Below are 15,648 nucleotides of genomic sequence, written 5' to 3' on the forward strand. Positions count from 1 at the left end.
CCCTCTCTCTGTATACTCTAACTTTTCTTTTTCTCTCTCTCTCTCTATTTCTATTTTTAGTCCAATTCAGCCCATTACTCCTAGGCCTGGTTCACTTACCTTTGTGCTATACAACTTTCCACTGATAGGTTTTCAATCCTCTCCTGATCACTTTGGTTCTTCCTGCTCTGTTCGCCCTTCGGGCTCACTCCGCCCCTACCCTGCCCCCAAATTCCACCCGCCCCCACTATCTCTACACTTATACCCTCATAACCACACCCCTTCACCAACTACCAATCATAGAATCACTACTAACCACACCCTACAATTTCACCTCTACTCCCCTCAAATCTCCTTCCACTACCATCATCTTAATCATCCAATACTTAACCCCTACTTATCACCTTCTCCTCTAATAACTACCATACATTCTTCTACCATGTCTTATCTCCAATGTTTAACAGTACTCTCACTCATAAACACTCTTACCACCACTTATCTCTTAACATCCTATGCACAACCCTCTCCTTTACTCTTATCATCCCTTCCAAACAAACTCTAACACCTTTCCCAGATGTATCTAGAAACTTTCACAATGCCATCTACATACCTAGTTTCTTTCAGGCTAAATATCATCGACTAATTCATATTAAATACTCAATTCTAACCAATAAAACTTATGTCACTACCACAGTAAACCTCCCAATACTATAACTTGATATTACTTCACTCCTTAATAGATGGAGACATTCACCCCAACCCAGGCCCAATATCTCCCCAAAAAAAAAAAAAAAAAAAAAAAAAAAAAAAAAAAAAAAAAAAAAAAAAAAAAAAAAAAAAAAAAAAAAAAAAAAAAAAAAAAAAAAAAAAAAAAAAAAAAAAAAAAAAAAAAAAGCCGGGGGGTCCTGGAGTTACTCCATAAATCCTTTTAAAATTACTTCATCACTGGCACCTACCTTCAGGTAAAAAACTGCTTCGAACTGGAGATTTTCATTATCAGTTCTCTGTATTGCCCTTTGGCTTATCTACTGCCCAGAGTATTCACAAAGGTTCTGGCTCCAGTGATAGCTTACCAGGCTTCAAGGCATTCAAATTTATCCTTACTTGGACGACTGCCTGATTCTGGCTCAAGAAAGGAACACCTTCTACAGCATCTGGAATATGTCATAGCAGTGCTAAGATGCCTAGGGTATTCTGTGAACGAAATAAAGTCCAGTCTAGTACCCTCTCAAGACATGTGCTTTCTGGGCGTGAGACTGAATACAGCAGCCCAGATGGCCTTTTAACCCCGGACAAACAAAAGAGTCTGTCACTTTACTTCCATCAACTATCTCATCAGTCCGTGCTGACTGCAAGGACAGTCCTTCAAGCATTAGGGTTCATGGCATCTTGTATTCTGGTGCTTCCCAATGCCAAACTGCATATGAGGAAGCTGCAATGGTATCTCAAAAATGTATGGACACAGCACTGCCAAGATTTGGACACTGTCATTCAAATAATACCTTGCCTTCAAAAGGAATTCTTGTGGTGGGCTCAGGAATGTCACCTAAACAAGGGACTCTCTGTGACCCGGCCAGAGGCGAGCCAGATTTTAACGACAGATGCCTCGGACACTGCTTGGGGAGCTCATCTAAATGGAAAGTGGATACAAGACAAGTGGCCTGCCAGACTACAGCATCTACATATCAACATGAAGGAGATGTTAGCAGTCCAGTTTGTATTGATGGCGCTCACGGAGTTAGCTCTTCCAGGTCAGTTGTTGATTGTGACTGCCAACACAGCTGTCATGTGATACATCAACAAGCAAGGGGAACACATTCTTATCCTCTATGCAGGCAAGCAATGATTTTATGGGAGACTGCTAAGCCTGCAACTGACTCTTCAGGGTAAGGTTTCTGCCAGGAGCACAGAACTCCCTAGCAGATGTATTAAGCAGACAAATCATGGATCCCCACGAGTGGAAACTGGATCTTCATGTATTTCAGAAATTGACAGTGTCATGGGGAACTCCAGACATAGATCTGTTCGCTTCTCCACTAAACCACCAGCTGCCAAAGTATTGCACAAAGGGGTTTCATCACACAGCTTGAAAGTGGATGCTCTGTCTTTCAGTTGGAAAACCTTCATGTCTATGCCTTTCCACCTCTACCTCTTCTTCCAAAGGTATTACTAAAGGTCAGACAGGACAGGCCAAGGATGATTTTGATAGCTCCAGATTGGCCTCGCAACACTGGTACTCCACTTCTAAGGAGTCTTGTAAAGAAGCCTCCATGGCCTTTACCTCTGATTCCTCATCTGTTATCTCAGAAGGACGGTCATCTGCTCAATGTCAAGCTTCAATCTCTTCATCTCACAGCTTGGCATATTCTGTGTTGAAGCATGGTAGGTCTCAGCTTCCTCAACAAGTTTTAAATGTGATTATGGAAGCTAGAAGGCCTAGTACTAGGAGAGTGTACGCAGAAAATGGAAGAGATTTTTATTTTGGAGTACAGCAAAGAATTTGAGATTTCAGAGCCTAATTTGAGTGTGGCTCTTCAATATCTTACTGAATTATTGGACAAAGGTTTGTCTTTCTCTTCCATAAAGATTCATGCTGCAGCAATTTCAGCTCACTATGATTGTGACCCACCTTTGTTTTCGCATCCTTTGTTCAAGCAGTTTCTTAGAGGGGCAAAGAATATAAGACCCCCACGAGAGCTCCTACTCCTGCTTGGGATCTCAATTTTGTGTTGGAAAAACTTACTCTACAACCTTTGAGCCTGCAGCTACTGCTGAATTGAAATATTTGTCATGGAAGACTGCTTTTCTGTTGGCTATTACTTCTGCAAGAAGGGTGTCTGAGTTGCAGGCCCTTATGGCAGTAGAGCCCTTTTGATTTTCCATAAGGACAGGGTATCATTACGTACTAATCCTTCCTTTATGCCTAAGGTGGTTTCTAGTGTGGCTTTAAACCAAACTATTCATTTGCCTACGTTTTTTGCAGATCCTCAAAATAAAGGGGAAAAGATTTTGCACACTTTAGATGTACACAGGCAATTGCGTTATTATTTGAGCAGGACTAAAGATTTTAGGCAGTCTCAGCAGTTACTTGTTTCTTTTGTTTTAAGTTCACAGGGCAAGCCTGTGTCAAAACAAACTATTTCTAGGTGGATTGGCTTTTGCATTGCATTTTGTTATTCCCATCATGGCAAAGAGGTTCCAGCTGGGATTAGGCCTCATTCCACTAGGCTACTGCCACTTCAACAGCATTTCTAAGGGGTGGCAACTAAGGATATTCTGGAAGCAGCTACTTGGAGTTCAGTGCATACTTTCAGGCATTATCACCTGCCTATATACTCTAAGACTAGAGCTGGTTTTGCCACAGCTGTTTTACAAGGCATGTTGTCAGCTCCTGCTACTTTATAATTTGCCAGCCTCCCTTACCTCTGCTTTGGGATTCTACTCAATTGTCAGGACTGCAGCAAGGGAAGACGAAGAACATAGTACAGTTTTGTACCTACCATAAATGTAGATGTTCGAGATTCCCTTGCTGCAGTCCACCTACCCTCCCTCCTTCCCCTCTGTGTTTCAGGGTGGTTGTGTAGGTGAGTTTTCATGCTTATATTTTTTGTATATGTATTACTGTATATATTGTACATGTTTTTTGGTGCAGGTTGTTTTTGGAACTTGTCTTTTTGGGTCTTCTGACATCTGGGGCAAGAAAAGACTGAGGAAATGACGTCGGTCATGCGCATTAGTACCTGGACGCATTGACGTCAGTCTAAGGCGCCATGACCGACGTCAGCCTTATACTCTGGTATTCGGGCCGACTGGGACGCGGACTATACCCCAATTGTCAGGACTGCAGCAAGGGAATCCTCGAACATCTACATTTATGGTAGGTACAAAACTGTACTGTAACGCTACTCAATGCTAGAATTCTAAATCTCAAAATGCACTCCCTCGAGGCACTCCTTTAAAATGGAGAACATCGATATCTGTGCAGTGATTGAGACCTGGTTCAAGGCTCCAGAGAGCACCCCTGCATTACCACGCTATAACTCGTACCACACTTTTCAGCCATCTATCCTGGACTGGAACATCAAAGGTGGTGGTGTGTCCATATTCATTAAGGATAGCCACACCTCCAGGCTTGTTGCTCAGCATAATGCATCCAAGGTTATCCAAGTGCGACTAACTCGGCAAAACTGCAATCCAAATTGTAGCTTGCTACAGCTCCCCCGTCATGCCCCAGGATTCCCACTCCTGTTTTCTTGATATACTGGAAAATATTAGAGTTCAGCCAAACACCCTAATAATGGGTGATTTCAACTACTCCACCATTAACTGGGAAAACTACTCATGCACCAACTTCTTCGCTCAACGCTTTCTGGAAATCATAAATTCCAATGCCCTGAATCAACTTATCGACACCCCCACCTGGGGCAATAATATCCTAGACCTAGTCATTACCAACACGAGTGACTGGTGTTCCACACCTGAAGTCAACTCCTCATTGGTCCGATCCGACCATAAGCTAATCACCCTAGATATCCACATCCTGCCCCCCTCCCCCCATTAAGGAAACCACTGTAAAAAATTTCTCCAAAGCCAACTTCATGCTTCTTAAGACAGAAGTGGCGAACTTTATGACACCCATGCAGATGGACAATACAGTTATGACTGCTGAATCCTACACAAATGCACTCTATATGCACTTAGACGAGTACATGACTTGTGCTATCCCAAACAGAACCAAGATGCTATCCTCCAAAAAAGAAAGCCAGTCTGGTGGTCCCCTGCCTTAAAAAAACTCTACAACTGAAGGAAAACTTTCCCCAGTCAGTGTTTCTTCTTCACCTTTTGTAGCTGATTTTTTTTTCCACCTCTTCTGTATTTCTTTATCCCTAGCATCCAGTCAGTGCACTTACTAACCAGTTACTGAACTTTACCCATAAACACAAGTCTACTGGTCTTCTCTGCTGAGTTTCTGTTTTCACACTCGGAGAGCTAGAAACAAGTGTTTACTCAATGTGCAGCCATCCTGGAAGTCCCATCCACACCCATATGATTGTGGTCAATGATTACTAGTAGAGGGCCTTTTGTCCAGAGATGATTCAAATATCTGACAGTATTTATTACTGCCAGTATTTCTCTGATATTTATGTGCTTACATTTGCCCTGCTGGTTCCACAGACCTTAAACGTTCACCTGTTTAGATACAGCTCCCCGTGCAAAATTTGATATGCCTGTGATAGAGACTGGGCAGGGGTTAGAGGGGAAAAGGGAGACCTGGGGACCCAGCACCGGAATCGGAAAAGATGGGGGGGGGTGTTGATGCTGAGTCCAAACTGATTTGAGGCACCACTAAATTTCCTTCATATGAAGACTGACTAAGAGGAGTCATGAGAATTGTAGAAGAGTTAAAATATAGAATCCTGAGGTGTTTGAAAGAGTCTAGTTGGAACATATCAGAAACTGTTTCTTGAAGATTTTTTTTTCTTTTTCCTGAGGAAGAAAGGCCATCATGCTGGATGTATCTAGGAGACATCCCAGAAGCACTATCTTGTGGAAGAGAATGTAAGTTGACAAAAAGAAGAGATTCTTGACAGCTTAAAAAAAGTCTGAAAAATAAAGCAAGTGTCTAAAAAAATGAAAAAAAAAAAGTGAATTCTCTAGCCTATAATGAGCTATCACAGGTGCTAAACATTTTCAAACACTCTGGGAGCTATTGAGAGCCCACAGGGTAAATCAGAAAACTGAAAATGTTAACCAGACACAGAAAATCATAAAAACAGTAAGAAATCCTTGAGAATTGGAATGTGATGATGTGTGTGTTTTTTTTTAATCTAGAGTTACTAGAAAACTGTAAGGAGGAATAATAGTAACAGAGATTGTAGAGAGTGCATTTTGAAATTTAAATCTTGATGCAGAAGGCTTAGAAATTACATGTCTAGGACAGGTCACCAGGTTCCTTCTTTCTGTGGCTCCAGAAATGTTCATGGTCTTGAGTAACATCCTTTCTCTGTTCAATCTGGAGGTGTGTGTGGAATTTGAGTTTCGGTTGTGTTGCTGGTTGTTTGTGTTAGATTGCTAATAGTGGGGGTGGGAGTTTTTCCTTATTCCCCACTACTGTGTGATGTTATATCTGTTGTGTAGCTAAAACGAAGTCCTTAAGGGGTCATTTGCATGTAAGGTATCACACAGTGAAAACTCTAGCTTGGCTAAGTTTTTCTTGCAGTTTTTATTGAATGGCTTGTCCGTGTGACCTTTTTACCCTTTGGTTGGGACAGCATGGTATCATATGACATTTCTTGTGCACTCAGATCACATAACTCCCTTTCTCGGCTGCTGTCCGACTCCGGTTGAGCGCCTGCACCTTCACTTTCATCCTGACTTTCCCCTTGTGATTTCGCATGAGTGGACACCCTCACCTAAACTATTGTATACATTATAAGCCTATTGTTCTAAGCAATTTCTACAAACCCTGCTGCCTCTACCAAGCTTCCAATAGAGGAATCCAAGGAACTTTCACCCTGACTTTCCCCTTGTGATTTTGCATGAGTGGACACCCTCACCTAAACTATTGTCTACATTATAAGCCTATTGTTCTAAGAAATTTCTGCAAACCCTGCTGCCTCTACCAAGCTTCCAATAGAGGAATCCAAGGAACTTTCACCCTGACTTTCCCCTTGTGATTTCAAGCATGAGTGGACACCCTCACCTAAACTATTGTCTACATTATAAGCCTATTGTTCTAAGCAATTTCTACAAACCCTGCTGCCTCTACCAAGCTTCCAATAGAGGAATCCAAGGAACTTTCACCCTGACTTTCCCCTTGTGATTTCGCATGAGTGGACACCCTCACCTAAACTATTGTCTACATTATAAACCTATTGTTCTAAGCAATTTCTACAAACCCTGCTGCCTCTACCAAGCTTCCAATAGAGGAATCCAAGGAAGTATGTATATTTGCTACCTTGCCTTGTAATACTATAGTCTGTAAGCCCTGCTAGGTGCTTAGCTTGCTCCTTGCCAGGAAAGCCAGCAGCCGAACCCCTCTTATTCTCCCTTTCTCCAGTCTTCCCCCTTACCTAGTCCCCTGACCTTTCTTGCTCCCTTCTCCCATCAGTCCAGCCCAGACCTGGGTTAGCCCTGGTGTACTTAGGTGCAATTTCTGCATTTGTCCTCTAGATGGCACCCTCTCTCCACTAATAGCTACTTCTACTCTCGAACTCTACCTTACCCTTTAACTATAACTTTTCTTAATTCTCCCTCTCTCTGTATACTCTAACTTTTCTTTTTCTCTCTCTCTCTCTCTCTTATTTCTATTTTTTAGTCCAATTCAGCCCATTACTCCTAGGCCTGGTTCACTTACCTTTGTGCTATACAACTTTCCACTGATAGGTTTTCAATCCTCTCCTGATCACTTTGGTTCTTCCTGCTCTGTTCGCCCTTCGGGCTCACTCCGCTCCCCTACCCTGCCCCCAAATTCCACCCGCCCCCACTATCTCTACACTTATACCCTCATAACCACACCCCTTCACCAACTACCAATCATAGAATCACTACTAACCACACCCTACAATTTCACCTCTACTCCCCTCAAATCTCCTTCCACTACCATCATCTTAATCATCCAATACTTAACCCCTACTTATCACCTTCTCCTCTAATAACTACCATACATTCTTCTACCATGTCTTATCTCCAATGTTTAACAGTACTCTCACTCATAAACACTCTTACCACCACTTATCTCTTAACATCCTATGCACAACCCCTCTCCTTTACTCTTATCATCCCTTCCAAACAAACTCTAACACCTTTCCCAGATGTATCTAGAAACTTTCACAATGCCATCTACATACCTAGTTTCTTTCAGGCTAAATATCATCGACTAATTCATATTAAATACTCAATTCTAACCAATAAAAACTTATGTCACTACCACAGTAAACCTCCCCAATACTATAACTTGATATTACTTCACTCCTTAATAGATGGAGACATTCACCCCAACCCAGGCCCAATATCTCCCCATCCCATACAAACTGCAACCAATATAATACAATCACTTTACCATCAACCAAACCCTCCAAATCACTCTCAATAGCCCATCTAAACATACGTAGTATATGCAATAAAATACCACAAATTCATGCTCTCCTGGATGTCCAACAGTTCGACATCCTCTGCTTAACCGAAACATGGCTTAAACCCTCAATACAAGATACTAAAATTATCCCCCCAGGCTATAGTATCCTTCGACAAGACCGCATAAATAGAAAAGGTGGAGGGGTAGCAATTCTTTACAAGGCAGGACTACAAATCAACAAAATAAATCATAAACTACCCTCAGATAACAACATTTATTTTATTTTATTTTACATTTGTTGACCGGGCTAGTCTAGCTGGAGATAATTCCATTTTCAGTAGCGGCCCGGGGAGAAAAGCTCCTGGAGCTTAACTCCCATAAATCAATTAACATCATCTGCACCTACCTTCCCCCAGGTAAAAACCCCACAATACTTGAAGACTTACTTAACTGGCTTTCTTCTAATCTTCCTCAGAAACAATATTACTAGGAGACTTTAATATTGACTGGAATTTATGTAACAACACCAATCCATCTACCCTGATCAACCTCTATGGCTATTCACAAGCTATAAACTCTCCAACTAGAATAAATAAACTCAATAATAAAGAAAGCATCCTTGATTGGATACTAACAAATTGTCCACAGCAAAACTATACAACAGGAACCCTCCCAGATGACCTTAGTGACCACTTTCTAATATATATTATCAGACATAAAACAAATTTAAATATCTCCACTTAAGTCAGAACTGCCCGTAGTAAAAAACACTTTGACCAGGAACTGTTTCTAAACGAACTTAAACAATGTAATTGATCACCCCTTAAGTTCCTCCCTATAAATGAAGCAGTCGATTACTTCAATACCACTTTCCTAGCGATCCTAGACCATCATGCCCCAATGCATTCCATAAGAATGAAAAATAAACCAGCCCCTTGGCTCTCAAATCATAGCAAGAAATTAATCCTTAGTAGAAATAAATCTTGGACTAAATGGCGTACCACAAAGAACATGATTGATCACCAAACGTTTAGACAACAAAGAAACCTAACAAAAAAAGCTATCCTACAAGATAAAAAGAACTTTTATATTCAACTACAGCAATCATCCCTTCAACAACCTCAAAAGTTCTGGTCTGCTATTAACACACTACTATCCCCAGGCAAAGCAGCAACACCTAATCCACTAGGCTCCAACCCTGATTTTCCATTACAAACAGCAAATGCCTTTAATACTTTCTTCACTACGGCTATACTAAATCTAGCTAACCAACAAAACCCTAATACCTCTAAGTTGCCCAGTCCAAACTCCACTCCTCCCCCTTTTCACCTTGAACCTATACCCACCTCCTATATCTCTTCCTTACTTCAAAAATTAAAACCTACTACCCCCTCAGCTGATAAATTACCAGCAGAATACCTTAAAATAGGAGCCAAAGCCATTGCCTACCCAATCTCCATATTGATCAATAGAACTATAAAAGAAGGCACTATCCCAACAATTTGGAAAATCTCTCATGTCATTCCTCTTCACAAAGGTGGTGACTCTACTGAGGTCTCCAACTTTCGCCCCATAGCTCTACTCTCTCCACTTGCCAAAATAATGGAAAAATGCATCCACAAACAATTAATAACCCATCTACTCCACTATAATCTCCTAGCTAACTGTCAACATGGTTTCCGGCCTTTCCACAGTACCACTACAGCCTTGCTATCATTTACCAACTGTATCAATATAAATCGCAACAATAATATTTTATCCTCAGCATTCTTTGTAGACCTATCTAAAGCCTTCGACATGGTCAATCATCAACTTCTCCTCCACCTACTAAAGTCCCTCTCTCTTGATAATCTTGCTATGAACTGGTTTACATCCTACCTGGAAAACTGAAAACAAGCAGTTCTCTGGCAAAACCATCTTTCAGACCTCCTGCCCACCTCCATAGGTGTCCCTCAGGGCTCTATTTTAGGTCCACTACTGTTTTCCATTTTCATAAATGACCTTCATCTCTCTAATCCACTCACTACCTGCATCCAATACGCTGATGACTCTACCATCATTTGTTCAGTCTCATCTCTAACAGAACTTCATTCTCTAACACAAAAAGCCTTCTCCACTATAGAATAATGGTTCTCCAACCATTGTCTTCTCCTTAACCCAAAAAAAAAACAAGCTACTACTCTTTACACCCTCTCACTTGTCTCCCCCTCTTCATTTTACTCTTACATCCAACAATGGTACCATTATCTCTCCAGACCCCACCACCAAACTCCTAGGAATTACAATTGACAATCAACTAAAGTTTGACACTCACATAAATACTACAATAAAATCTATTAACAAAAAACTTGGATCCCTCTGTAGAATAAAACCTTTCCTAACACCAGTAGCCAGAACCACTATAGCTAGAACCCACTGAATCTCTACCCTGTTATATGCTTCCCCCATATATACCAATCTTTCTAAAAATAATCTTGACAAACTAGCTAAATCATATAACAATATTGCCAGATTTGCTACAAACTCTCTATACAGGACTCATCACTGTCAGAATCTAAAACAACTAGGCTGGCTTGAATTACCTCACCTATTACAATTTAACCAATTTATAATCGCCCACAAAGCCCTGTACCAACCCAACAACACCCCAATTCTCTCTACCTTCATAAGACCATACAATAACTTGAGGAATCTGCGCTCTGCTTACAAAATGTTGATTCATACTTGCTTATCAAATAACTTAGCTGGTGATTCCATATTCTCTAATTCAGTTGGTAAAATATGGAATCAATTACCACAAGAACTGACAACCCTAATCTCTCTCTCACTATTTAAAACTAACCTAAAACTTTTCTTCTCTAATCACTGGTTATGCTCTTGTACCAATCCTGACTAACTGTTTTTTTTTTCTCTAATTATCTGATACCCTCAAAACACATTTTTCTTAACCACAACCCTGCATTTATCATTCTTTATACTAGCCTTCCTTCTTGATTTCTAACACTGTCACTCACAAGTACTACTTAACCATGCTTAACTCTCCCACTCATTTTTTTTCCTACTCCTTTTTTTAAATATTGTTAAACTAAGATGAATTTATTTCTCACTAATGCCTTTTTCTAATTTTTGTATTAAATATTTCTGTAAGTTTTGTAGTATGTTTTTCACTGTTTTTTACTATGTTTTTTTTGACTGGAGTTTTTCTCCCCGGGCCTCCACTGAAAATGGACATGTATCCAGTTGGACTAGCCCGGTCAACAAATGTAAAATAAAATAAAATAAAAATAAAGTAATATGATTGCAGAGTCCAATGCATTTCCACAAATGGCAAGCACATTTCTGAAGTTTTCCATTTTTTGTAAATTGACTTTGCGGTTCAGTATCTTTAAAAATACACCACCTCCTTCACTGTAATCATACCTGGGTAACAGTTCTTTTTAGGTGTTGTGCAAATGCAGAGTATTACATATTTGCACATTGTAAGTGTTTGCAAGGACTTGGAACAGTAATTATATTTACCAGTGTTTTGAATTTCTTGACTTGGCAAAATACATGTGAAGCCTGCCATAGTAGGAATTATGTAGGATATGTCCCTTTCAGCCTGTGCATTTGATTCCACAGGCTTTGTGCTTGGAATCAGTCCTGCACAACTTAAGTTTTAATAATATTACTTCAAGAAATTTGAAACACATTCACATTTGATTTGACATCATAGGAATGATGTTACAACATGGCAGTGTGCTCCCTGTCATGTCTTATTGTTTAAATAACCTTTGGGCTGTCATGTTTTATTACTTAAATTATGTGCATCATCTGCTTTAAGGCACAGGAGGGTATTCTGTTCTTCTGAAGCTGGTGGACAGGGTCTGTCACTGTGCTCCTGTCACCAGGGTGACCACAAGAGGCAGTACATCAAAGTGCTTATTGCTCTGAGATACCAGACTGGTAGGTTTAATGCTGCCTGTGTCTTGCCCCATTCTCTGTCAAGACAGGAAAGGGTAGGGTGTAGGCAGAAATGGGAGGATTATATAGTTTGTGTTCTGCATGTGCAGAGAAACTAGTTTAATGGGTCCTGGAGGGAAAAAAAGATGAGCCTGAGTTGTGTCTTCTAATAACCTCATTCGTGATTCACCCCTTATGAATCTATGTGCAGTTATAGGTTATCACATTCTTCAGGCATCTTACACAATGGGGTATACCTAAGGTCTCTGGGAAGATGAAATTAGTTGGCTAGTGTCAGACAGTTGTAGGTATAAAACGCAAACTGATAAGTGGATTTAAAAAAATAAATTACAGTGTTGCATGATCTGTAAAACTTAACTGAAAACACAAACACATTGTTTAATATTTTATTGTTACTTTTGTAGCTCGGCAACGAGTCCTTGCTCAGAGGGAGCATATTGTCCAGTTGGCAAATGACAGCATTAAGTTAACAGTCTTGGGCACTGATGACCCTTCAGTCATGGGTGCTGATGACCGTAAGGATGACATTCAACAAGCGATTCAAGTAAGGACTTTTTTTGCATAAATTAAAATTCCCTGTTAAAGTCACAGGTTAAGATTTTCTTCTAGAGTAAACTGCTTTCTGTGTGTTGTAGATACTTTGGAAGAAGTATACTGATGTGTAGATTTCTTTCTCGGTAACTGATACGTTCATTTTCAGTACTCACTTTATGCTGCCCAGGGTCATGGAGGAGCTGGTGCCTGTTGTGGCAAACGTCAGTTGTAAAACTTGGAACTAATTGTGACAGGACAGCAGTCTACCACATGATCCACTCAAACCCATGTTTGCATGTATCCACAAGCAATTTGGAAGATTGCTGTTTTGTCTTTTGTATCTTTGGGATGAGAGAGGAAGCTGGAGACCCTGGCAAAACCCACACAGACAGCTGTATGACATGCAGATGCCACATATGCTCCACAGATGGAAAATTAACCTGAGAACCGTGCACTGTGAGTGCATTGCTAACCTTTGCATATTGAATTAAAAAATAAATAACAGTACTTAAACACTTAATTTAAGAATGCTTTGTATGCATACTGTGGTATTTCCCCTAAACCATTCATTTTTCAATGTTAGTTGTTGAGAGTTACGCAGTAGCAGTCCATGAATTTATGAATATTTTAGCTTTTTTACATCATTGTATTATCTACAGAACAGTGTGTAGTCTGAAGCAATCACTGTCCAGTTCAAATGAAGAATGCCCACTGGTGCCATGCACTTGTAAAGGAGTACAGCAGAATAATTGGAGAACATGGGGGGGGGGTGAAGAAGCTGATAGCATGCTGGAAACTTCACACAGCAATGCAGACTTTGCAGCAATAAACCTAACATACCAAAACATATTTTGTGAGCAAAAAAGTATCCGTCAGTTTTCTTTCATCATCATCATCACCCTCAACAAATGGGATTCAGATCCGACTTGGCTATCATACTAGCTCACAGTCACCAACAAACTCTCAAGCTCCCTTCCTACCAATATTTCTCTAAGCCCAACCTCCCTCAGATCTTGTTTGCCGCTTTTGCATCAATGTGGTCGCCATCGGTCTTGAGCTGCTTAAGACAGATGTGGGAATTTTCAACCCTTTACTGCTTAAACCTTTTCTTATTGTGCGATTTAGTAGTCATCATTGTTATTGAAAGTTTTAGAATTCTCCCATTCTTTCTTCTCTTACACTCTGGTTTAATCCTTCCTACCATTGCTGGTAGGCCTTCCTACCCTTTACATGCATTGTGTAGTGAGTATTACCATCACTGGTAGAGATTCCCTTGTTTGTCTGTTGCTCTGGTTATAGCAAAAAAAACAAAACCTTTCTAACTGTGTTCCTTCTAATTGCAGGTTGTTTTGTATTTAAGGCTGATATTGAGTGCTTGTATTTGGGCGGCCACGGTGGTGCAGCGGTTAGCGTTGTCGCCTCACAGCAAGAGGTTCTCTGGTTCGATCCTCGGCTGGGGTGCCTTCTGTGCAGAGTCTGCATGACCTCCCTGTGGTCACGTGGGTTTTCTCGGGGTGCTCTGGTTTCCTCCCACATCCTAAAGACGTGCAGTAGGTGGATTGGATACTCTAAATTGGCCCTAGGTGGAGTGTGTGTGTGCCTTCTGTGGAAGGTTGGGCGCCGAGCTGGCAACTCGACACTGTAAAACTCCACTGCCAATCATGTGTGCGGACAGATGATCCGCTGTGGCGACCCCTAACCGGGAAAAGATGAAGAAGAATTGAGTGCTTGTATTTAGTGTTTTGCTGTTTGGTATTTTTGGACTGTTCTAGTCACGTCAGATAAAGGTTTTGAAAAATGTGGGCAAAAAATGCCTTTTTCGGATTCTTACCATTATTTTTTACTGTCTAGGACCTGATCATTTAGAACAGGATTGTAATGTTGGTGCTAGCTTCAACCCCAGAACCCTTATGGTGAGGCACAACAAATTGATTTTGAAGGGGTTTTTGCCTACTCCCTTCTCTCAAGCCATTGCTGGAGTTCAGTCTCCAAAACAAAAGACCAGGGAACCTTTTAAAAGGTCCAAATCCTCTGACTTTGAGACTTCCACTTCATCGGAACCAAAGAAGAAGAAATCTAAGTCAGATCCAACTGTTCCTGGGATCTGACCCTCTTTGGAGCCAGTGAAAGTGTTAGCTGGTGGTTCTTCGGATCTGACATAAAGCTCGTCAGCTCCAAGGTCTCTGGATCCAAAGTCTCTACTATGCACAGTTTACTCACCCAGTGTGAATCCAGTGCCATCTAGGGTGCACTCCCCCTTTTTTAGAGCAGCACTCTAAATCCCCCTCGGTAATGTTTACTCATTCCTCCAGAAGTCTCACAGAAGAGGATGTGGAGAAGATGATGAGGAGATTCTTCAAGGAGCATTTTCAGAACAGAGTCATCACAGTTCTTACCCCCTCAGGTCAGGAAGAACATCCATCCACTCTCCCACCATAAAGAGTTTCTCCTCAGAACTAAGGACTCTAATACCACGAGTCAGGTCAGAGTATTCCAGGCTGTTCTGGGTCGGATTCTAAGAAATTTTTATCTTCAGATCTGACAACTACTCTGAGTGCACCAGCTTTGACATCTTCAGATCCAGACAACTCTCAGAACTGAAGCTTCCAGGGTGGATCCGGGGGGGGGGGAGTAGGATTGACTCTGAGGTTTTCAGGGCCATCTGTTCCTCTCAGAGCTTCAGAATTTTGATAGCTCAGCTTCGGCTTCCACCTCAGGTAGTCAGCCCACAGAGTGAAGGGAGGTAGCTGGCCAGAAACTCATTTTCTTGGCTCTGTTGGCTTCCTTCTGTCCAGAGTGGTCGGCCTTTGAGGTTGTGAATAAAATTTACTCTGCTCTGGCAGGTCAGTCAGGCCTTTCCTTCTCAGATCCAACTGTATCATTTCAACTGACTTTGCCCCGTGACCCTCATTATTCTACTACACTGGGATGGCTGGCCTGAAGCTTCCAGACTACCGAGCCGGGTATTGTTATCTCTTCTGATACTTCTTTGGATCATCCCAATGAAGACGTTCCTTGGAAGAAGATGTGTAAGAGGAAGCACTTGTACTTCCCCCAGGAATCTGTCACATAGAATACTGACTTTGATGAGGGAG

At 41.2% G+C, this 15,648-nt stretch overlaps 1 protein-coding gene across 2 annotated transcripts in view; it reads left to right on the forward strand.

Moving 5' to 3' along the window:
• Positions 1-15,648, forward strand: part of LOC122790862 (protein mono-ADP-ribosyltransferase PARP14-like) — a 1,931,416-nt gene that overhangs the window by 180,422 nt on the left and 1,735,346 nt on the right. For both annotated transcript variants that reach the window (XM_044058520.1, XM_044058521.1), the window contains exon 2: positions 12,424-12,563. In XM_044058520.1, the coding sequence (XP_043914455.1) occupies positions 12,424-12,563 (140 nt within the window). The remainder of the gene's footprint in view (positions 1-12,423; positions 12,564-15,648) is intronic.

The sequence above is a fragment of the Protopterus annectens genome, chromosome 16.part0, assembly GCF_019279795.1.
Source record: "Protopterus annectens isolate FY-2018-M chromosome 16.part0, PAN1.0, whole genome shotgun sequence".
Classification (NCBI taxonomy): Eukaryota; Metazoa; Chordata; order Ceratodontiformes; family Protopteridae; genus Protopterus; species Protopterus annectens.